At 42.9% G+C, this 24000-nt stretch overlaps 2 protein-coding genes across 2 annotated transcripts in view; both read left to right on the top strand.

Moving 5' to 3' along the window:
• The window catches only part of LOC308369939 (NACHT, LRR and PYD domains-containing protein 1 homolog), a gene marked incomplete at both ends in the record, with an annotated part of 395357 nt that overhangs the window by 2653 nt on the left and 368704 nt on the right, over positions 1-24000 (top strand). Inside the window, one exon of the mRNA XM_080844501.1 lies at positions 7756-8052. Within this exon, the coding sequence (XP_080700627.1) occupies positions 7756-8052 (297 nt within the window). The remainder of the gene's footprint in view (positions 1-7755; positions 8053-24000) is intronic.
• The window catches only part of LOC308369917 (solute carrier family 12 member 9), a gene marked incomplete at its 3' end in the record, with an annotated part of 21717 nt that continues 20761 nt past the window's right edge, over positions 23045-24000 (top strand). The window contains exon 1 of the mRNA XM_080844479.1: positions 23045-23721. Within this exon, the coding sequence (XP_080700605.1) occupies positions 23493-23721 (229 nt within the window). The 5' untranslated portion in view covers positions 23045-23492. The remainder of the gene's footprint in view (positions 23722-24000) is intronic.

Genomic DNA, 24000 nt, shown 5'->3' with positions numbered 1-24000 from the left:
TGATCACCATTTCATATCCGTCTGCCGCATATGAACGGAATTTCCCAGGAAGGAACCTCGAGGGGAGGGGGGGGGGGCGCGATGTGTTACTTCTCACTAATGATGTGTCGTTCGTGAACGATTCGTTCATTTTGAACGAATCCTTACAAGGACTCGAGAGTAACGAGTCCTCTCAAAAAAAGATTTGTTCTTTTTCTTATGACCGCGCATCGGGACTGTTGCATAGGCTGAGCCAAGGAAACAGAAATGATTCGTTGAATGCAGGTCACGTGAAAAATGATCCAAATACCCGTATCCGAAGACCCAGTCGGAAAAAGAACGAATCATTTCTGTTTCCTCTACCAGTACTGAGCCTATGCAGGTCACGTGGAAAAGGATCCAAAGACCCGTATCCGGCCGAAGAACGAATCCTATATCCAAAGACACGGTTGGCAAAAGAACGAATCATTGACCCAAAGACACGGTTGTCAAAAGAACGAATCATTGATCCAAAGACCCATATCCGGCAAAAGAACGAATCATTGACCCAAAGACCCGTATTCGGCAGATTAAATAAACGTTGATCCAAAGACACGGTCGGGAGGTGAACGATTAGTTCATCTGCCGGATGCAAGTATTTGGATAATTTTTCACGTGATCTGCATGGGAAGCTAGAGAAAACCGAAATGTTTCGTTCATTTAGACTGGGTCTTCGGTTACGGGTCTTTGGATAATTTTTCACGTAACCTGCATACGCTCAGAAGAGGAAACAGAAAGGACTTATTAACCTCGTTCACTTTCGAGTGTCTATGTTTAGTAAGACGTGAATGATATTCCTTCACAAGAAATAATTCCAGGTTTAGTTATTTTAACTTTTTTATACTTTACTTACAGTTCAGTGCAGCGTAATTGTTTGCCGTGATAATGAAATGCTAATGTGATAATAAATGACCATTTCATCCAAACCAATTTCTTTTAAATTAGTATCTGCTGGTTTACATGCAGTAACCTACATGAGAATATGATACGTGTTTGTAGTGGACGTATTTACACCAGGGAATTGGCTATAAAATTATAAAATGTTGAGCAGGTGTGCAGCCTCAGAGTCATACACCGGTGGTGATAGTCTTGGCCACGGTGTGCAGACACGAAGCCTTCTATGGTCAGCGCATATCTGGGGTCCGGGTCGAGTCTTCCCTGCAAAGCCGCACACAGGTCAGAGAGCTCGTTGCTCCTGAAAGCAGGCTGCCGCACGATCCAGCCAGTTTCCCCCTCGTCTGTGCCATCCTTTTCATCGGACATCAGGTCCAGAGTTACGTCCTCCCATAGGTTCCTTTCTTCACTCGCCAAGACAATTATCCTCGCCTCCAACAGCTGAAAAGATAAACCAAATTAGTGCCGCTGTGCTGACACAATGATAACGCATATTTCTATAGTTCGTCCATCAAATGTGTTTAACGACTGCAATGTACATTTGCATATAAAGGACATAGTTTCTGATGCAAAAACTTCACTTTTTATTAACATAGGACCATGCGCTGCAATTACTGTAGCCTCTTCAAGCGACTGCATTCTGGCTTTCATCTCAGCAAGTTCGGCCTTGACTTCAGCAGTGTTCTGCATACATTTACATTAATATTAAGTAATTTAGTCATAGTCAAAGGAGAGAACATTCAAGCAACAAGCAATAGAGACCTTGTGTAACAATAAATACAATTTTACATAAGAAAGTAATCACCTGTGCCATCTGGCGAGACAAACCACTCAGGGCAGACAGCATTCTCTTTTCGAAGTCTGTTGCAGGACTTGAAGATGCAGCGGTAGGAATTCCCCGTTGAGAGGGAACTGGAGTGGAGAACTGGAGACGTCTTGGCATTGGCATTCTGGCAGCAGTTTAAATTCTGTGGTTCAGGTTGAAACCGATGGCGGGAGTGATCTCATTTATCTGGTATTTGTATCGCGAGACCGTTCGTGCGCCCACGACGCGTGTGATTGGACGATGGCTATTTGGTAGTCAACAAGTACCTGACACATACACTTGGGAAATATATGGAATTATAATCTTTTTATGGGGGTCTAAATTGCTGGGGACAAATTGACGTAACAAAGCTGCATGAAGAATATACAATGTATGATTTTGAGTATATTAGTGCATCTATCTTTAAAACAGACATTGGTATTCATACAGTATATAATCACTTGTGTGTCATCCTTTTCTAAAGTGCCAACACTCAATTACACTGTAAAAAGTGGTGCTGGGTAAAAGTTAATTGCGCTTGATTACAATGTGAAGATTTACTCTATTCAATGTAGCTTTTGATTAAACAAACGAATATTGTGTTCAGGACACTTGTCTGAAATGCAGGCCTACTCAAGTAATGAGCAGGTTTTGGTATGTAATGAGTGCGCATGTGCGAGTGTTCAGACTTGAAGTTGTGCCTAGTAAATGGTGAACCTTATGCCTTGGTCTCTAGTCCATTCATTACTAATATAAGTACTATAAAGTACAAGACATGGTGTCAGACGTAGTCGTCCCCGTCTCTGAGAATATTGCAACAATTCAACGCAGTTTGACTACGTGAGGGGAACATTTTTTTTTTATTTGCCTAGTAAACTAGCAGAGCTAACGCTAACGTGGAGCTAAGTTGATACTTCACTGGAGAGGAGCGTTCAAAGGTAAACCAGAATGGATTCTTTTTTTTTTCCACTCCCAGGGGTTCGGCAGGGGTCAAGACACACAGAGTATAGCCCGGGTCACACTAGCAATGTAGGGCCGTTTTTATATATACCTATGTTTTGAAGAAATTATATTTTTATTTTTCCAATTACAAAGGGTTTGGTGAATGCACTGATGAAGCTTGCAAGGTTCAGTACCTCCAATAAGGTTAAGAACCACTGTCATAGACTTTCAGAGAAGTTACAGCTAGATTCCAAGTTGACTCTTGTGAAAGCCATCACAAAAATCCGTCAAAGTGAGGAAATTAAAAAGCAACAACAGCCTGCATTACGACAGAGAAGCATGGAAAGCATGGATGCAAACATAATGCCGTTAGATTCAAGTTCAAACAGAAATACTCTTCACACGGAAAAAGTGGTTTTAAACCAAAGGAAAGAACAGTGCAAAATTATGCAAATGCTATATGTGGCAGAACACATGAAAACACACTGAATGCATGTCACACGTGCACTGCTGAGTGCAAGAAATGAAAGAAAAGGGGGCAGCTGTCTGCAAAACTAAAATGAGAGTGGAGGAAATCAAGGAAAGTGACTTTGATGGAAGTGTAGAGACATTGTAGCCTGACGATGTCATACTCATAATTCTAGTCAGAATATGAGTCTGAGACCGGACTATTGGGCTGTGATTATGGGGCGTGTTTCAACGAACCAGGAAAGAAAATTCCTCTTCGCTGAATTGGATACCTAGAACCAATCAGAGCAACGTAGTATTTCCATCTGATAGATTAAACTTTTACCTGATCCCGTAGGAAGGACGGCAAAAACATCTTTTCAATCGACAAATGCCTTGATCGCGTTTCTCTGTTCCTCTTTCAAAATGAATGCGCTGTCATATCAGTTGAGATATGCCTGCTCACGTTACTTAATTAGCACTCAAGGCTAGAAGCTACCATTCGTTTGAATGTTTTTTTTTTCTACGCGTTAGCATAACCTATCAATAATGCTCTAGAGTGCTTCAGTTAAGACCTATAATCCTGGGCAACACTCGTTTTGCGTATACACAACTAACCGAGTCAATGTAGACATATAAAAGTCGTGTAGATAGCTTAAATCATATAAAATATGTCCCACTAAGCTTCCGAGACGGCGCCATCTTTGTTCGATGTATACCGGTATTCTATCTATATCTGTCCATCAACGTATAAAGCCCGCCCTTACAATTTGAATGGTCAGATCACTTTTCGGGGCCGTTTAAACCCTCCCAACTAACTCGACTCCAGACTGAATCTCCAGACCAAAAATTTTGTGGGCGGAGTTCAGGCTGGTATCCAGGCTAGAGACATTGTTCCTGGGCACAGTAAATTGTACAAAATCCAGCACATTCTGGCAGAAGTCGGTCGCAGTGAATGGTCAGCAGATGACGTTCAAGTTGGACACGGGCGTTGCAGCTATCCAGGGACATTTGTACTTGCAAAGGCGACATGGAAAGCTGTTACCGACAACAAAAAGACTGTGTGGACCAGGTAACGCTCCCATAGAGGTGAAGGGACATTTTACTGCGGATATCAGCCACAATGGAACTGTAGCGAAGCAGCAGGTGTATGTTGTGCCAGGCTTAGTGACACCTTTGCTTGGCTTCCCAGCGATACAGGACCTCTTCCTGCTCAGCCCAGTGCAAGCCATCAAAACAGCTGAGGTAAGCTACAAAGAACAATATCCCAGAGTTTTCAGTGGCAGGTAAGCTAGAGGGAGAATACAAAATTAAATTAAAAGAAAATGCCACTCCCTTTGCCCTCGCTCTGCCCCGCCGTGTGCCATTGCCATTAAGGGGAAAAGTTCAAGAAGAGTTAAAAAGGATGGAGGAAAAGGGTGTTATTTCTCCCATAGAGGACGCTACAGAGTGGTGTTCTGGAATGGTTGTAGTACCAAAACCTACTGGGAAAATTAGGATATGTGTCGACCTCACTCGCCTGAATGAAAATGTGTGCAGGGAGCGACATATTCTTCCAGCTGTTGACGAGACACTAGCTATGCTAGCTGGAGCTAGAATTTTTTTCCAAGCTGGATGCCACTGCAGGTTTTTGGCAGGTGCCTTTGCACAAAGACTCATCTCCACTCACCACCTTCATCACACCGATAGGCCGTTATTGTTTTCATCGGCTTCCCTTTGGAATATCATCCGCACAAGAACACTTCCAGAAACGATTGACACAGATGCTTGATGGCCTGGAGGGAACCATCCTGGTGTTCGGTGCCACGCCCAGAGAGCATGATGACAGAGTGCATCAAGTATTGCAAAGACTACAGCAGCGAGGTCTAACTCTGAATGACAAATGTTAGTTTGCAGTGAAGCAGGTAAAATGTCTGGGGCGCAACATCCAAACACCCCTTCCAGTCTGTCCAAGCACTCTCAAACCAGCATGGCCAGACTTGAGAGCTTTTGAGTTGAAAGACCAGGAGCTTAAGAGACAACCGGCTGAAGGATACAACAGACGACACAGAGCACGGGAGACACCACCACTCCAGCCAGGTCAGAGAGTTTGGATACGGAATGTACCACACACAGGAGTCGATCTGGCTCAGCAGGGACACCACGTTCATACGTGATCCAAACCTCAACAGGCAGTCTCCGAAGAAACCGTTCTCATTTGAGAGTGGTGCCTTCACCGTCTGGAAGCCAGCCACACTCTTTCCTACACACCAGGGTTGGCAGAGAAGTCAAGCCTGTGCAAAGACTGAATTTGTAGTTTAGTGTTGTGAGTTTACACGGAGCAGAATAACCTCCAGACGACAACAGAGAGGATCAGGCAGTCCACCTACCTCTCAGTTAGGTTATGTACTGTGTTCATATGTTCATATGTCAAAAAAAAAGAAAGGAAAATGAGATGTGGAATGTATATCTAGATATGTGTTGTGAAATGTGTGTCTAGATATGAGTTAAAAAAATATGAAGTTCATTTAACTAGTTTACCTATGCTCATGTTTACAGGTGTTAAAGGTGCCAGCTATAACCTGCCTTGTTGGTTAAATCAGCATTAGGCTTTATTAACATATGATTTAAGTTTTCTGTTAAGATCCTGAAAGTATTAGTTTAAAAGAGGGAGATGTAATGAGCAGGTTTTGCTATGTAATGAGTGCGCATGTGCGAGTGTTCAGACTTGAAGTTATGCCTAGTAAATGGTGAACCTTATGCCTTGGTCTCTAGTCCATTCATTACTAATATAAGTACTATAAAGTACAAGACAAAGCCCTAAAGTGATTTTATACCTGAAGACCCAATGCAATGCATTTGCCAGCAGGCAAACCCCTAAAATAACATTCAGCCAGACTACAATCATGTTATGGCAGAGTATTGCAGACACAGATAGGATTTGGATCATCACCCTAGGAGTAGTTTTTTGTACATTTGCTGCTGATAACTTGTGTGGTGTGTGTGTGTGTGTGTGTGTGTGTGTGTGTGTGTGTGTGTGTATATAAAATACAGCTCCACCCATCAGAAGAGATCAAACTCTCCTGTACCAACCATCAAGTCCATAGATCAACTAGTCCTCCTGGGTCAGAGGTGAGTAGTAAGGAAGACTTTCCACAGGAAATACAATCATCCATACATTCATTTGAAGTACAACTAAAGTATAAAAGTGTATCAAAGGTGTTTTTGTCTTGTCTTTTAAGCTAGAGATTTATATGAGATGGATATTTCTGAAATAAATAGTCTGTAGACCAAGCATAGACCCCTAGATGATCCACTTACCAGAAACAATTTACCAGATCCGCTTACCAGAAACTAAGACTAGTCACCTGACCGGAAATGGAAAATGCCATTTATTTGATTGGCTAATACCAGGACCTTTACTTTTTAGCTGAGCTACAATGTCGTTTGTCTGACTTTTAATGATGTGTCACGTTCAACTTTGCTTTTTAACATTAATAGCATCTGAATTACACTTGTGTTAGGTGTAATCACTAGCGGTAAATAACATAAACGTAAAAAACATGACTGTTTGATAATGGATGTATGTCACATATCACAAACACACATAATCAACGTTTTTTCGTGAAAGTTATTTAATTGGTTTGCTTAAATCACAGTATCGTACGTGAGCTATCTAGCTAGCTACTGTACGGTGTTAGGTTAGCTCAAGCTAGCACTCTGACAAACACAAACTGCACACACACAATGCTAATGACAGCCAACATTTTTCCAATGATGGAAAGCACCAGGCTGGAAGATTTATACATGTCTGAACTCCATGGTACATAAGAAAGCCTTAGAGTGGAAAATACAATTAATCTGTCCCCATTAGAATAGTAAATGACCTACAGAATAACCAAGCATTGTTTAAGACGATTTTTATGTCATGGCACAGCACACAAGGAGTTATATGAATGGTTATTGATGATCAGTCATTATTGATCAGTTTATTGATAAAATTAGTTAGAGCAGATCCCCTCGAAGATATGAGGGGAGAAGCTGAAAAAAGTAAAATAGAGCCCAAAGTGTTTTTTTACCCAGTACTATGCATTTACGAGCAGCCAATCCCTCAAATAACCAGGCAGAGGTTACAGTGGGACTAGTGTAATTACACAGCTATGGCAGGTACTTCAGAATGAAACCACGATCAGACTACTGACCACATCATGATTCAAGACCCAGGACACAGTGCTGAGGGAAGTTTATATAAAACTCTTCAGACAGAGTGACAGTTATTTAGACTATATTAGGGGGAAACTCTTCAGACAGAGTGACAGTTATATAGACTACATTAGGGGGAAACTCTTCAGACAGAGTGGCAGTTATATAGACTACATTAGGGGGAAACTCTTCAGACAGAGTGGCAGTTATATAGACTACATTAGGGGGAAACTCTTCAGACAGAGTGGCAGTTATATAGACTACATTAGGGGGAAACTCTTCAGACAGAGTGGCAGTTATATAGACTACATTAGGGACATTAGACTGGCAGTTAAATAGATAGACTGCATTGGGGGGAAACTCTCCAGACAGAGAGACAGTTATCTGGACTAGTGTGCAGACACTAAAGTTAAACTGATATTACAGTAAACAAGTTATTTGATATTTTATCTTGTTTTCACACACAGATACCAACCTGGTTCAGTAAATGTGGAAATGCAGCAGATCCACAAATTCAATCTTCAGAAGAAGTTTCAGGGTCTGACTGAAGGAATCACAAAGCAGGGAAACCCCACACCCCTCAGTAAGATCTACACAGAGCTCTACATCACAGAGGGGGGAAGAGGAGAGGTCAATGATGAACATGAGGTCAGACAGATAGAGAGAACATCCTGGAGAGAAGCAGCAATAGGCAGACCAATCAACTGCAGTGACCTCTTTAAACCCTTTGAACCCTTATTGGAAGGTGATGGCAGGAGAAAAGGGTGGGCTGCACCATTCAAATACATCAGAGACATCTTTAAACCCAAACCCACACACAAACCCATCAGAACAGTGCTGACAAAGGGAGTGGCTGGCATTGGAAAAACAGTCTCTGTGCAGAAGTTCATTCTGGACTGGGCTGAAGGAAAAGCTAATCAGGATGTCCACTTCATATTTCCTCTCCCCTTCCGAGTGCTGAACCTGATGAAGGAGAAGAAATTTAGTCTGGTGGAGCTTATTCAGCATTTTTTCCCTGAAATTACAGATCCAAGGATTTTCATCGGTTCAGAGCACAGAATCATGTTCATCTTTGATGGTCTGGATGAGTGTCGACTTCCTCTGAAATTCAACTCCAACCCAAGGTGTTGTGATGTGACAGAGCCAGCCCCAGTTGAAGTGCTGCTGATAAACCTCATCAAGGGGAATCTGCTTCCCTCTGCTCTCCTCTGGATCACCACCCGACCAGCAGCAGCCAATCAGATCTGTCATGAGTGTGTCTTGCAGGTGACAGAAATAAGGGGATTCAGCGACCCACAGAAAGACGAGTACTTCAGGAAGAAAATCAGTGATGAGAACCTTGCCAGCAGAACCATCACACACCTGAAGTCATCCAGGAGCCTCTACATCATGTGCCACATTCCAGTCTTCTCCTGGATTACCGCCACTGTTGTGGAGAGAACATCAGATGAATCAGAGAAAGTAGAAATGCCAAGGACTTTGACTCAAATGTACACACACTTCCTGGTCATTCAGACAAGCATAAAAAATGAAAAGTACACAGTGAGAAAAGAGATAGATGAAGAGATGATTTTCAAACTGGGGAAACTGGCTTTCCAACAGCTGGAGAAGGGCCATCTGATCTTCTATGAGGAAGACCTGAGAGAGTGTGGCATTGATGTCACAGAAGCATCAGTGTACTCAGGAGTGTGTACTCAGATCTTCAGAGAGGAGTCTGTGCTGTACCAGGGAAAGGTGTTCAGCTTTGTGCATCTGAGCATTCAGGAGTTTCTTGCAGCTGTTTATGTGTTCCTCTGCTTCAGCAACAAAGAGAGAAATATGCCTGACCAACAGCAAACCTCTCAGCTCTCTGCTCTGTTCAGAGCTGCAACACTTCATGACCTACACAAGACTGCAGTGGATCTGGCCTTACAGAGTAAGAATGGACACCTGGACCTTTTCCTCCGCTTCCTTCTGGGCCTCTCCCTGGAGTCCAATCAGAATCTCTTAAGACACCTACTGCCCCAGACAAGAAGCCAATCACAGAGCTCAGAGCAAACAGCCAAGTGTGTCAAACAGAAGATCAGAGATCAGGATACTTCAGACAGAGAGATCAACCTGTTCTACTGTCTGAATGAGCTGAATCACCATGCTGTAGTGGAGGTCATTGACAGGAGGTCAGGAACTCTGTCTGTAGATATGCTCTTACCAGGAGAGTGGAAGACTAAGATATTTGAGTTTAAGATATCAGAAGAGCAGCTGGATGAGTTTGACCTGCAGAAGTACATAAAGACACCAGAGGAAGATCTGACTGAACTCCTCAGTCCAGATGAAGTTCTGCAGAAGCTGGTGCCAGTGGTCACATCTTCCACATCAGTGTGGTGAGTAAAACACTGTGTGTGCGTGTGTGTGTGTCTGTGTGTGTGTGTGTGTGTGTGTGTGGGGGGGGGGGGGGGGGCACCAAGTTTTTCAGTAGACGGCACATCAACATCGGCAACATCGTTCATACCTCACATCAGTCTAATATGGATTGAAGGTCAAACACTAAACAGTATATTACACCTGAGTTGATTGGTGTCTTCTATGGATTACTTAACTTTAGGCTTATTTTGAGTAAGATATTTGTCTATATTGTACTTTCCCTGTAAATATCTCTTATGCCAGGCTAGAATGTATACCAAATATATAATATTTTATATTACAAAGTCCATTTCCAGTTTCTTTGAGTTAAAACTTGTCCAGATAGCTGGGATGGCTGGCATGTGCTTTTGGAAATTGCTGGCTTAATCACGATGCTTTTGCAATGTTAATGAACACTGTTATGCTCCACCCTTAAGTGGCCTTATAGGGCAGCAACACACCACCACTAACCCCTGAACTCTGTAGGACACTAACCCTAACCCTTATAGGGCAGCAACACACCACCACTAACCCCTGAACCCTGTAGGACACTAACCCTAACCCTTAAAGGGCAGCAACACACCACCACTAACCCCTGAACCCTGTAGGACACTAACCCTAACCCTTATAGGGCAGCAACACACCACCACTAACCCCTGAACCATCTAGGACACTAACCCTAACCCTTATAGGGCAGCAACACACCACCACTAACCCCTGAACCCTGTAGGACACTGGACCCGTCTGTTGTTCAGGTGTATGATGTTGTTTCTCCCAGGCTGAATGAATGTACCCTGACAGAGAAGAGCTGTTCCTATTTGACCTCTGCCCTGACCTCACACAGTGTGTATGCGTGTGTGTTATGGTGTGGGAATGTGAACAGTCCAAATTGTGTCCATATGAGAAGGTTAAGTCCATGTTGCTGTGTTTGTGTGTGTGTGTTTGTGTGTGTGTGTGTGTGTGTGTGTGTGTGTTTGTGTGTGTACCACACTGGACTCAGGAGTTAAACTTTTATGTTCTGCTCTTTCTCATCAAAACTGCAAACTGGAGGTAAGCATCAGTAAGCATAATTTCATGTAGTATTTGTGTGTGTGTGTGTGTGTGTTTGTGAGAGTAAGTGAAATACTTATAATATAAAGGTATTTTTAGTTTTAGTAATTAATTGTATGAATGTTGGTGTTGTTTTCCTTTGGTGGTTATGTGAGACAGAGCTTCAGGAGCACCTCGACTGCATATATCTGGGTGCGTTTTTATGAGTGTGTTTGTTTCCCTGAGTGTGTGTGTGTTTGTGTCTCTGAGTATGTGGGGGGTTGGATAGAGGAATGGTGCTTAATATTCAGATGTATCATGATGTTTCTCCCAGGCTGGATTACTGTAACCTGACAGAGAAGAGCTGTTCCTATCTGGCCTCTGCCCTGACCTCACACTCCTCAAGTCTCACACAGCTGGGCCTGTGGGGCAATAAACTGCTGGGAGACTCAGGGGTGAAACACTTATGTTCTGCTCTTTCTCATCAAAACTGCAAACTGAAGGAAATATTGTAAGCATTATTTACTATTATAATATAGTATTTGTGTGTGTGTGTGTGTGTGTGTGTGTGTGTATGCCTGGTCAGTGTTTGAGAGGGGAGGCAGAGAGGGTCTGGCTGGACTGGGGTGAGGATGTAATTACCGTGAAGCGTGACCCCAAAATACCAGTGAAACATGCAGGCAAGGGGAGAGATAGGAGAGGACAATGGATAAGTGAAAAACATAATTATGAAGGTATTTTCAGTTGAATTGATTGTATTTATGTTGGTGCTTTTACGTTTGGTGGTTATATGAGACAGAGCTTCAGGAGCACCTTGGCTGCATATATCTGTTTGTGTGTGTGTGTGTGTGTGTGTCCCTGAGTGTGTTTGTGTGTTTGTGTGAGTGAGTTTGTTCCCCTAAGTGTGTGTGTTTTGGTGTCCCTGTGTGTGTGTGTGTGTGTGTGTGTGTGTGTGTGTGTGTGTGTGTGTATCCCTGAGTGTGTGCGTGTCTATCCTTGTTTGTGTGTGAGTGTGTTTGTGTGTGTGTATGTGGGTGTGTCTGTGTGTGTTTGTATCCATGATTGTATGTATGTGTGTTTGTGTTTTTGTCTGTGTGTGTGTGTGTGTCTATCCTTGTTTGTGTTTGTATCCGTGTGTGTGTGTGTGTGTGTGTGTGTGTGTGTGTGTGTGTGTGTATGTATGTATGTGTGTCTGTGTGTGTTTGTGTCCATGATTGTGTGTATTTGTGTTTGTGTTTTTGTCTGTGTGTGTGTGTGTGTGTGTGTGTGTGTGTGTGTGTTTGTGTGTGTGTGTGTATCCCTGAGTGTGTTTGTGTGTTTGTGTGAGTGAGTTTGTTCCCCTAAGTGTGTGTGTTTTGGTGTCCCTGTGTGTGTGTGTGTGTGTGTGTGTGTGTGTGTGTGTGTGTGTATCCCTGAGTGTGTGCGTGTCTATCCTTGTTTGTGTGTGTGTGTGTTTGTGTGTGCGTATGTGGGTGTGTCTGTGTGTGTTTGTATCCATGATTGTGTGTATGTGTGTTTGTGTTTTTGTGTGTGTGTGTGTATCCCTGAGTGTGTGCGTGTCTATCCTTGTTTGTGTTTGTATCCGTGTGTGTGTGTGTGTGTGTTTGTGTGTGTGTGTGTGTATGTATGTGTGTGTGTCTGTGTGTGTTTGTATCCATGATTGTGTGTCTGTGTGTTTGTGTTTTTGTCTGTGTGTGTGTGTGTGTGTGTGTGAGTGTGTCTATCCTTGTTTGTGTGTGTGTGTGTGTGTGTGTGTGTGTCTGTGTGTGTGTGTGATTTCCTTGTTTGTGTGTGTATCCATGGGTGTGTGTGTGTGTGTGTGTGTATGTATGTATGCAGTGGTGTATAAAGTACTCAAAAGCCATACTTGAGTAAAATGGTCTCCTGTAATGGTCTCTCTGAACGTTCTAAAAACTTAAATGTGTATGGTTCCCTTGACAACTCTAGGACGTTTTGCACGATGTTCCAAGACCGTCCTGAGGACGTTGCGCTGACAATTGGGAAATGTTTTCTATAGGTCCTGGGATGTTCTGCAGAACGTTGCAAGAACGTCCCTAGGACATTGCGGTGACGTCTGGAAAACGTGTTTCTATAGGTCCTGGGGACGTTCTGCAGGAAAAAGCGAGAATGTCCTGAGGGCATTGTGGTGACTTCTGGGAAACGTGTTTTAGACGTCCTGGGGACGTTATTCAAGGACGCACCGCGGACGTAGCATGCACGGTGGGGGTAACGACCGTTTTTGTTGAGCTAAATGAAAAAAAAATATATAAATAGATCACGGGGCCGTCATTTTGCTTACAACAGTACTACCACTGTCTGACTATTATCTTGTCACTTTAACAAGTTTATCACAGTGTGAGACAGCCAACAAACTTAGTCATTTTTTCCGAGGGTTTGAGGAAAAGCATATTGTAGCGATCTCAGTCACTACGCATTGAGGGTTTTCCGTAATGATTCCTTTTTTATTCAACATCCATGGCACGTCACGGACATGCGGGCAGGGAGGCAGAATCACTAGCCAAACTAATAATGATGAAATAAAATAAATATTAATGCTTCTCTACTGATCTGTGCTATGAATGTAATTTCTGCATGATTCCAATACAATATATAGAGCATATAGGAAGGTCTGTGTATAATATCAAGTCTCTAGCTTTAACATTGAGCTTTCCAAAGGCCGTCAAAGATGCTGCAACAGAACGTATAGAGTACATTTTTTTGCGCAAATTCAAGCACCCCAAATACTATGATATATCCAAGCCACACACTTGGAAGTTCATATTCTTCAAGTAATGATATTTAAGCCTAGAAAGTTTGAATGAGCTAGTTTAAATAATTTTCTAGTAGGCTATAGCAATTCGAAAATGGCACATGGCATAGTTTCTAAAACATCTTTTTGTGACGAAACTATTGGGAGTAAAGAGCTTATATTGGGACTATTCCTATTAAGATGTTTATGAACAACCTTGAATTTTTTCCGCCAAATCTTATATGATCGGGTGGGGAGATTTTCTTAAATTGGCACGTTTGACATTGAATGACTCTGATGTTATAGTCTCCTCGATTTAACTCTTATAATTTGAAAAGGTAGTCAGGGTGCCTGTGCAACTTTGTATGAAAGAGTTATTTTTCATAAGTTTATATTCATGAGTGCATATTCACACATATTAACACAAGTTCATCAAAAGCTAGCAGCTGCCAACTGTATGTACCTTACCTTCGTTGTGTAAAGAATGCTGATATGAAAAACAATCAGTCGTCAATGTACAAGCTGCCAATTGATTGGTGATTCTAGATATTGGGTTTATATATTTGTAAAGCCACAAAGCCACAAACCTCACTGCACATCACTGTGGCACGTACATCACTGCGACTACTTGACACAAAACCGCGAGCACGAGGACGCGAAAACGCGTTATCTCATCCAGGTGTCGCCGCCCCCAGCTACTCTGCCAGGCCCTGCAGCGCATACCATCCCACACATGAGCTGCCGTGGCGGTGGCTGACAGAGAGCAAGGACACAGGCACACAGGCACAGAGACAACACAATAAACATGAACATGAACACATCAACACATACAGGTCATGAATAGGCTGAAGAAAATAAAAAAATCTTTTTCAAAAGAGAGCACTGAGTGCGATGACCTCCAGAGGTAGGCTATTCCAGAGGGTTGGGGCACAGTAACTAAAGGCACCGTGTGCAGCATTGGTGTTTATTCTTGGGGTTGTGAGAAGAAATGTATTGGAGGACCTTAGGCAACGCACTGGATCATAAAAAGAAATCAAATCGGAAATATAGGGTGGGCAACGCCGTTTAGTGATTTATAAACAAGAGGGAGTATTTTAAACTCAATTCTTTGTTGTAAAGGGAGCTAGTGAAGTTATTTAAGAACAGGGGTAATATGATTTAATTTTGAAGTCTTAGTGACTATTCTAGCAGCTGCATTTTGGATAAGTTGAAGTTTGTTTAACATCTGTTTTGTTAGACCAGCATGGAGTAGGTATGATGACAAAATGTTCAAACACCCCTAAATCACATGATCACATGACTAGACAGAGCCAGACATTCCCTTTGCAATGATACCTGGATTGTGAAAATCAGTTGAGGATTGAGAGAGTTATGGTATTATACATTACTTACAATGGAAGTCATGTGACCGAAAATGCTTATTATTCACATGTTTTTGCTTGTAACTTCCTCATTTTATCAGATATTTGCATGAAATTTGAACAGAAGGTAGACTTTTGTTAGTTCTTTCAAGTGAAACCATGAACATTTAATTGGAATCAGACCCATGGTACCTCACTGAAAACAACTATAATTAATAAGCGGCCATTCATATTCAAATACGACGCCTGCTGCAGTGCATCTGACAGGACGTTCGCTAATCTACTCATCACAATCTGACTAACAATTTTCCGCGATTTAGTTTAATACTTTCTCGACCATGGATTTCAATGAAATTTCGTTAGTACCAAGATAAGAAGTATATATTCAAGTCCACCTAACTTTCATCAGTGTCCAAGGCTTTAGACGAAGTCTGCTGACCGGTTGAAAGCCACTCAAATTTTCAGAGAGTTGCGCTGAACTGAAAACACCTCAGGGCTGAAACTTCGAAATGTCTAACGATTACAGTGGTTGTACTCGATGTAAATACTGACGTATTCAGGACAAACATACTCTCACCAGGCGGCGAGGAGTGAATTTTGTATGACACATATTGGCAGTATTAACGCAGAGTGGATCATGTTATTGAGACAACAACCGCTCGCGGCGAACATTCTATGTCAACATACCTACATAGAGTGCGTTTCAGAAATCTAACAATCTAATGGTTCCGTGGACGTTTTTGAAGGACGTCCTGGGGACGTGTGTTGAGTGACTAAACAGAAGGTTCCCTAAAAGTCAGACTAAGGCTCATGCGAACGTCCCGCAGAGGACCTCAGGTAAAGGTAACAGGGACGTTTTTGAAGGACGTCCTGGGGACTTGTGCTGAGAGACCAAATTAGAACGTTCCCTAAAAGTCAGATTTAAGACTCATGCGAACGTCACAGAAGGACCAAACCAAACACCATCAGATTTGGTACGTTTCTGTGATGTTTTTTTTTTTTTAAATCAACTACTGCTACTTAATGCGGAACCCCAATGAAATAATATTAAACTAATGATCAAGAATAAAACGTTCTTGATTCGAGCGATATATTTTTCTAACACAAATACGAATGGTTAACGCAGAATTCCATCGAATCAAGGTATGTTTCTGTCAAAAGAGTGAGCTAAATGAAAAGACTCAGTAAGGCAAAAGACTGAAGTGGGAACAGACCATATTTGTTGTCATCCTGCCACGAGCACTGCTGCTGTCACTGTTCTTCTAGGCGTTGTCGTGCATTACTTTCCACATGACGGTATTCCGTCTAATCGCACGATGTGTGTGTGTTATTGTGTGTGTATGTGTGTGTGTGTGTGTGTGTGTGTGTATGTATGTGTGTGTGTGTGTGTATGTGTGCGTGTGTGTGTGTGTGTGTGTGTGCTTGTATCCATGATTGTGTGTATGTGTGTTTGTGTCTGTGTGTGTGCGTGTGTGTGTGTGTGTGTGTCCCTGTGTGTGTGTGTTTGTATCCATGATTGTGTGTATGTGTGTTTGTGTGTGTTTGTGTGTGTATGTGTTGATAGTATCAGGAATTAGAAGTTAGTTTATTCAACGTATTCCACAGTCAATTGTTATATCTCATCTTTAATGGAAATTGTAAAGCTCTCATGTGTATTCTGTAATTGCCCAGATGGTCACACTTCCTGTATGCCTTGATCACTGGGAATGATGACAACCCTGTCAGGGTCCCCCATGAATATACGTATATTATCATAGACATGATGTCTCCTAGATAAGAATTAGCATTCAGGTAACCAGCCCCCCTTACTCTCCTAAGCTTAAATACAGATGATCCCTATACAGACAGTTAGTGAAATCAGACTAGGTGGAACTCAAGTAGCGAAACCAAGTCCTGTTCTCTCTCCTCTGATGCGCAAAAACCTGAACTTTGATATTCCATCACTTGACTGAGTCTCTGATAATTAGGATAAATTCATATCCTTTAAGTGTGTGTGTGTGTGTGTGTGTGTGTGTGTGTGTGTGTGTGTGTGTGTGTGTGTGTGTGTGTGTGTGTTTTATCCCTGAGTGTGTGTGGGGAATTAGAGGATTGGTGATCAATATTCAGGTGTATCATGATGTTTCTCCCAGGCTGAGTAACTGTAACCTGACAGAGAAGAGCTGTTCCTATCTGGCCTCTGCCCTGACCTCACACTCCTCAAGTCTCACACAGCTGAACCTGGAGGACAATGAGCTGCTGGGAGACTCAGGAGTGAAACACTTATGTTCTGCTCTTTCTCATCAAAACTGCAAACTGGAGACACTAATGTAAGTATCATTTTATCTAGTATGTGTGTGTGTGTGTGTGTGTGTGTGTGTGTGTGTGTGTGTGTGTGTGAGTAAGTGAAATACTTATATTATAAATATTATAAAGGTGTTTTTAGGTTAATTAATTGTTTGTATGTTGGTGTTTTCACCTTTGGTGGTTATACAGTAGTATGCAAAAGTGTAGTCACCCCTCTGAGGCTGCATGATAATTTACTCTGTCTTCACCCAAAAATATCACAGTGGCATAATATATATATATTTTCTAGTTAACACTGAGTACTGGTGTGTGAGATATTAAGTGTAGCAGTATTGAGTTGTGTGAAATTAAATGAAATGTGAAAAATAGGTTGTGTAAAAGTTTGGACACCCTAATCATTTTGTTGATTTGAATACCTGTACCTACTCTATGCTGACTAACTACAACACATTATTAGCCTGATTAGCTTGTTAAGCCATCAATTCCATAAAAAGTTACATCCAATCATTAGACAAGGTAATTAAGGTAGCCAATTGTAAGTTGTGCTTCTCTTTGATTTGATTCTGGCAACATGGGGGCATCAAACAGCTATCAAATGATCTGAGAACAAAGATTGTTCAGTAGTATTGTTTAGGGGGAAGGCTACAAAAGGTTATTCTGGAGCTTTCAGCTATCAGTTTCCATTGTAAGAGATGATATTATTATTAATTAATATTATTAAGAAATGGAAGGCAACAGGCACAGTTCTTGTTGAGGCCAGAAGTGGCAGGCCAAGAAAAATAACAAAGAGGCAAAGGTGAAGAATGGTCAGAATGGTCAGAATGGTCAAGGACAACCCTCAGACCACCTCCAAAGACCTGCAAGGTCATCTTGCTGCAGATGGTGTCACTGTGCACTTGACCATTCAGCGCACGTTGCACAGAAAACAGCTGTATGGGAGAGTGATGCGGAAGAAGCCTTTTCTGCACACACACCACAAACAGGCTCGCTTGAGGTTTGCAAAACTGCATTTGAACAAGCCAGATTAATTTTGGAACAAAGTGCTGGGGACTGATGAGACAAAGGTAGAGCTATTTGGTCACAACAAGAGGCGTTATGCAACACTTGCTGCCCACAGTCAAGTTTGGTGGGGGGTCCATCATGCAGTGGGGCTGTGTGGCAAGTGCAGGAACTGCGAATCTAGTTAAAGTTGAGGGTCGCATGGATTCAACTCAGTACCAGCATATTCTTGACAATAATGTTCAAGAATCTGTAACAAAGCTGAAGTTACGGTGGAGTTGGGTGTTCCAGTAGGACACCTACCGGAAATCCACTTAGGCATATATGCAGAGGAACAAGTACAATGTTCTGGAATGGCCATCCCAGTCCCCAGACTTGAATATAATTGAAAATCTACAGGACAACTTGAAGCGGGCTGTCCACGCTAAGCACCCATCAACCCTTTCTGAATTTGAGATGAATTGTAAGAAAGAATGCAAAATACCTTCCTCCAGAATCCAGACACTCATCAGAGGCTATAAGAAGCGTCTAGAGGCTGTTATTTTTGCAAAAGGAGGCTCTAGTAAATATTAATGTGATTTTTCTGTTGGGGTGCTAAAATGTATGCCCCTGTCTTATTCTCTTATGATACATTTATCACATCAACCTTATTTCACTGCTAAAATATCATGTGTCCATGATGTATTATACATATCACAAAGAAGTTCCTGATCCAAAAGCCCAAAAATGCAAAATTGAAAGTAATGGAGATTATCAGGGGTGTCCAAACTTTTGCATACGACTGTATGAGATAGAGCTTCCGAAGCATCTAGGCCGCATCTCTCTCTCTTTCTCTCTCTCTCTCGATCTGTGTGTGTGTGTGTGTGTGTGTGTGTGTGTGTGTGTGTGTGTGTGTGTGTGAGAATGTGAATGTTTGTGTCCCTCTGTATGTGTTTATCAGTGTGTATGTGTATCCCTGAGTGTTTGTGTGTGTATGTATATGTCTGTGTGTGTTTGTATCTGTGTGTGTTTGTGTGTGTGTATTTTTGTGTATCCCTGAGGGTGTGTGGGGGGATAGAGAATTGATGATTGATATTCAGGTGTATCATGATGTTTCTCCCAGGCTGAGTTACTGTAACCTGACAGAGAAGAGCTGTTCCTATCTGGCCTCTGCCCTGACCTCACACTCCTCAAGTCTCACACAGCTATACCTGGGGGGCAATAAGCTGAGTGCATCAGATGTTGAGCAGCTCTCTGCTCTAGTGGAGGACCCCCACTATAAACTGGAGAAAGTAAGGTGAGTAAATATCTAACCTTCTCACTCAGGTATTATAACAGACCCAACATGGATGCCTTTTTTTATTTTCTGTGGTACAGATTATCTCTATTCTGTCTGTTTCCTCTGTGGTCCTCTGCTTTTGCTCATCCGTCTTTCATTCTTCTCTCTCCCTCGTTTTTCCCCCCTTATTTTTCTCTCTTACACCTTACAGCTCAGGGCTGTCTTACATCTCATCTCATCCTCTGGTTTTTTGTCATCTTTTACTCATCATGTTTGTTTGTGACCTTTGACCTTGACCTTTGGCCCACATCTCTCTCTGTCACTCTCATTCCTTTCCCTCACCTCTTTTTCTTTCTTTTATTATTTTGCTCGTTCTGTCTGTTTATCTGATCATTAGTGTGACGATGTGATCGTCCCTACAGGTGAATATGCTCTCTGGCTGCCATGCCATTGAGCCAGGCTCTTTGGTGTGATGGTCAGAGCGCATGTTTGGCACCCTGTAGACCCGGGTTCGATTCCAGGTGGGGTGACCACGCTCTCCCTTCGCTACAATTCGATTTTTGTAAAATGACTCCAGTCATTAACTCCCATCACAGTAACTCCAGTAAGAGTCATAATTCTATCTCATCTTAGTGTGTCTCAGGCTCCCATGCCCAAGGTCACAGGTTCAAGCCCAGTAAGGGACTGGTTAACAGTAAGATTTAACTTTGGAAAAGGTTACAACACCATAAAGGGAATGTGCAGCCATCTCTATTGGTCGGGCCAAACGTCACTCTCTTCTTCTGATTGGACCAGTGGTTTTGGACTTTTTAGCTCCACCCTTACTGTTTCTGCTGCAGTGTGTCTAATGTGTGAATGTATTTATCATGGCTGCTGTTACTGATGTTACTGATGTCAGAATACAGCAGCCCTCTTTCTCTCATGCAGTGTGGGTTACTGGGAGACAGTCGTCATGGAGACTGGTGGATTGTTGAGTCTTTTCCCTTGTCATACAGATGGGAAGGCTACTTTACACATCAGACGGGAGCTAGATCGGGTCTGTGGTCCAGAAGAGACTGATTGATTATTGTATTCTCTCCTTTATCCTGCAGAAATTGGTAGTGAGCAGCAGTGTGTAGAGCCAAGACCCTGAGCTGGATAGGGTCTGTGGTCCAGAAGCTCATGAAGACAGGGTGGGATCCAGCACACACACATCAGCATCTCTCCTGCAGAATGTCTGGGGAGGAACATGAACATGTTCTCAGCTTCCAGCAGCAGCTGAATGTACATAGCCATATACCAATAATACCCATATTTCATCTGTTACACATGCACCTATTTGTTACCATATGTATGTAACTATATGTAGATGTGAACCTTAGCCGAAATATCTTTACCTTTTAGGATTTAGTATGGGTCTCTTATCTACTGGATGTCACCAAATGGACTGTGATAGGGATAGTATGAATATCAATCAGTCTCTGTTAACCTGCTATATAAATATCTTTAAGGACATGAATGCAGGTGTAACTAGAGAAGAGTTCCTGCTCAGCACTAGTACAGGGGCACTAACAGGTGTGACTATTAGGACATGAATGCATCTGTAACTTTAATTTTTTTTTCTAATTTTTTTTCCTGGTTTGTTGAAACACGCCCCATAATCACAGCTCAATGGAGCAGCATCTCATAGTCTGACACTGAATTATGAGTATGACATCGTCAGGCTACACTACTATTACACTGCACTCAAAACCCCATATTTCAAATCATTTACAACTGTTTAATTATTAAAGTAATATACTCACAATAAATGTCAGTTTCACATAACATTAAGTGGTGTGTGTCTGGGTGCGTGTGGGGTTGGAGGGGATTGGTGCTTTGGTGGATCTCTTTTTTTGGGGGGGGGGGGGGGGGGCCTCAACATTGTTCTTTGCCCAGGGCCTCCAATTTGCTAAAACCGCCCCTGGGCATACCGGCCAAACGTCAGCTTAGCAACCAAATCAGAACCAGCGTTTCTCACTCTTAGAGGTATAAATGTGGTGAAAATAGACGTGTTAAAGGGAAACGTAGGCTGTTTTTTTGTACAAGAAACTCACAGTCTGCATTAAAGCATCTAAGGGAGTAATACAATACAGAAGAAGAAGACCTCTTTACTAGGTAACCAACCTGCAAACTAGCGCCCCCTTTTGGATGAAGTGAGTTTGTGCAAGTGTACGGTCTAAAATACAGTGCAGCACGGTTGAAGGGAACACAGCTAAACAGTGCAGATTCTGATATGAAGACAGAGAGAGAGAAGGAGGGATGGAGAGAGAGAGAAGGAGGGATGGAGAAAGTATGAGAGAGAGAGAAGGAGGTATGAAGAAAGAGACACAGAGAGAAGGAGGGATGGAGAGAGAGAAGGAGGGATGAAGAAAGACAAAGAGAGATAGAAGGGGGATGGAGAGAGGAAGAGAGAGAGAGAAGTTGGAATGAAGAAAGACAGAGAGAGAAGGGGATGAACAAATAGAAAGAGAGAAGGGGGGACGAAGAGAGGGAGAGAAGGGGGGATGGAGAGGGAGAGGAAGAGCGAGAGAGAAAGGTAGCTGTATTGGCATTTTTGTAACCCATTTTGCGGCCTTTTCGTAACCTGAATGGCATTTTGGTAACATCATGTGGCATTCTTAACAGGAAGTGGCAAAGTGGCAAAATTGTAACATTTGTAATAACAAACTTTAGGAATACAGTGATACATGATACAGTATGAATCACTAAATAACCTATTAATATCATCTTGGAAAAAAATACCAAATGTTGTCTCATTAGTAAATGCATAGTGAAATAGGTCATAGTAAATATAAAACGTCCATATTTTGGTTCATAGATGTGATGTTTTTGAAGGGTAAGATATTCTATCTCTTTTTAAATGAAAAATTAGGATTAAAACAATTGAAGTGTTTATATTATGATTATCATATTTCCAAAAAAACAGTTTGGGATATCCTGTTGCAAACATAACACTTCAATAATTATGTTAAAATTAGAGCAACCCAGTGAGGTGCCTGAGAGCATGTCTGCAACAACAACACACACACACACGCACGCACGCACGCACCCACACATACGCGCGCGCGCACACACACACACACACACACACACACACACACACACACACACACACACACACACACACACACACACACACACACACACACACACACACAAGCATATACACACTTCTGCCAGTTGACAGGTGGAGTTCCAGAGTTCTAAAGTTCCTAGTAATCATGAATGCGTGTAAAGGTTGATGAATCTCTGAAGTAAAATAATCAATTGTTGTTGTAAGTAATATACAAATGTATTATGTATATGTGTATATTTGGTATTGATATCATTGTGATAGAACATATAATTTTTCAGAGAAAATAAATGTCAAACTTTCAAACGTTACTGAGTGTGTACGCATTTGACAAGGAGAGTGTTTTTGTGAATAAATCCGAGTTTTATTTCTAAAACACGCACGCACACACGCACGCACATCCCTTGGCTGGTGGCAGCTGAATGCGGAAGCTTTTTCCTTCACTCGGGAGCGTTCGGCAGCTCCGGTGACAGCAGCTTCGCTCTCGAGCCTCGCTGCACCGTAGGCTCGGGAGAGAGGGTTGCACTGATTGGGCGAGTGTGCGCGCTCACATGATCTGGCATGGGGCACTGGTAAATACTCCGGTCACATGACCACCCGCACTCCTGGACAACACCAGGATACAGAATACTCGCGCCTGTCCGGGCTGAGGGAAGCTGTTAAACAGCTGCTGCTTCTTCTTCTTCTTCTTCTTCTTCTCCCGTTTAAAACTCGGTTTAACCGATCACTCGCGCTTGGCTCGTCCGGGAGAAGTTCTCTGTCCTGGCCCTCGCGTGTTAGAGCCGTGTCTCGGGGTGGTCAGCGAAGTTAATCTCTTCCGCCGAGTGGCCGTGAGTTAGTCTAGCTGCTGCTCCACAGGTTGGGTGTCGCGGGTGGCGGGACAGTTAAAGACAAGCCGGGATGTCCAGAGATGTCCACTTTATACGTCCGGCCGTAACCTCCCGTAGCCAGCCCCAGTTGTGGAAGTCCGACGGAAAACTCGCGGAAGATCCTAGCGGGGGAAACGAAAGTTAGCCGACGAGGCTACTAACTGCATCCATCCCATCGGAAGGATGTCGGAGCGCACGCCCCTGCTACACTACCGACTGTCCACCAGCGTCAATGAGTCCGGGGAGCACGGGGAGAACCGACCCGGTCCAACCGGGGAGGCGGCCCAGCCCAGCCCGGCGGAGCCCCGGAGGAAGGCGGCCCATGGCCAACCGCAGAAGCTCTCGACCTTCTTCGGAGTGGTCATACCCACCCTCCTATCCATGTTCAGCGTAGTGGTGTTCCTACGCATCGGTGAGTTATGTCATGTGTGTGTGTGTGTGTTTCAGTGTGTGTTTCAGTGTGTATTTGAGTGAGAGAAAGAGCGATTGAACGGGAGACTTCCCGGTCCCTTCCCGGGGGGCTGGAGACTGGGTTTCAGAACTAAGCATAACTAAGATAGCAACTTTCTCTGTGACCCCCACACACACACACACACACCCTGCTCACGGTGAGTGTAGGCTACGTTAGATTCACACCGGCTGAAACGGAAATGGATTCTAAAAATCACTCTTTGGTTCCAACATAACCTTT

This window comes from Sprattus sprattus (genome assembly GCF_963457725.1).
Source record: "Sprattus sprattus genome assembly, chromosome: 9".
NCBI classification, from domain to species: Eukaryota; Metazoa; Chordata; class Actinopteri; order Clupeiformes; family Clupeidae; genus Sprattus; species Sprattus sprattus.
This window is presented reverse-complemented; position numbering and strand designations above follow the sequence as displayed.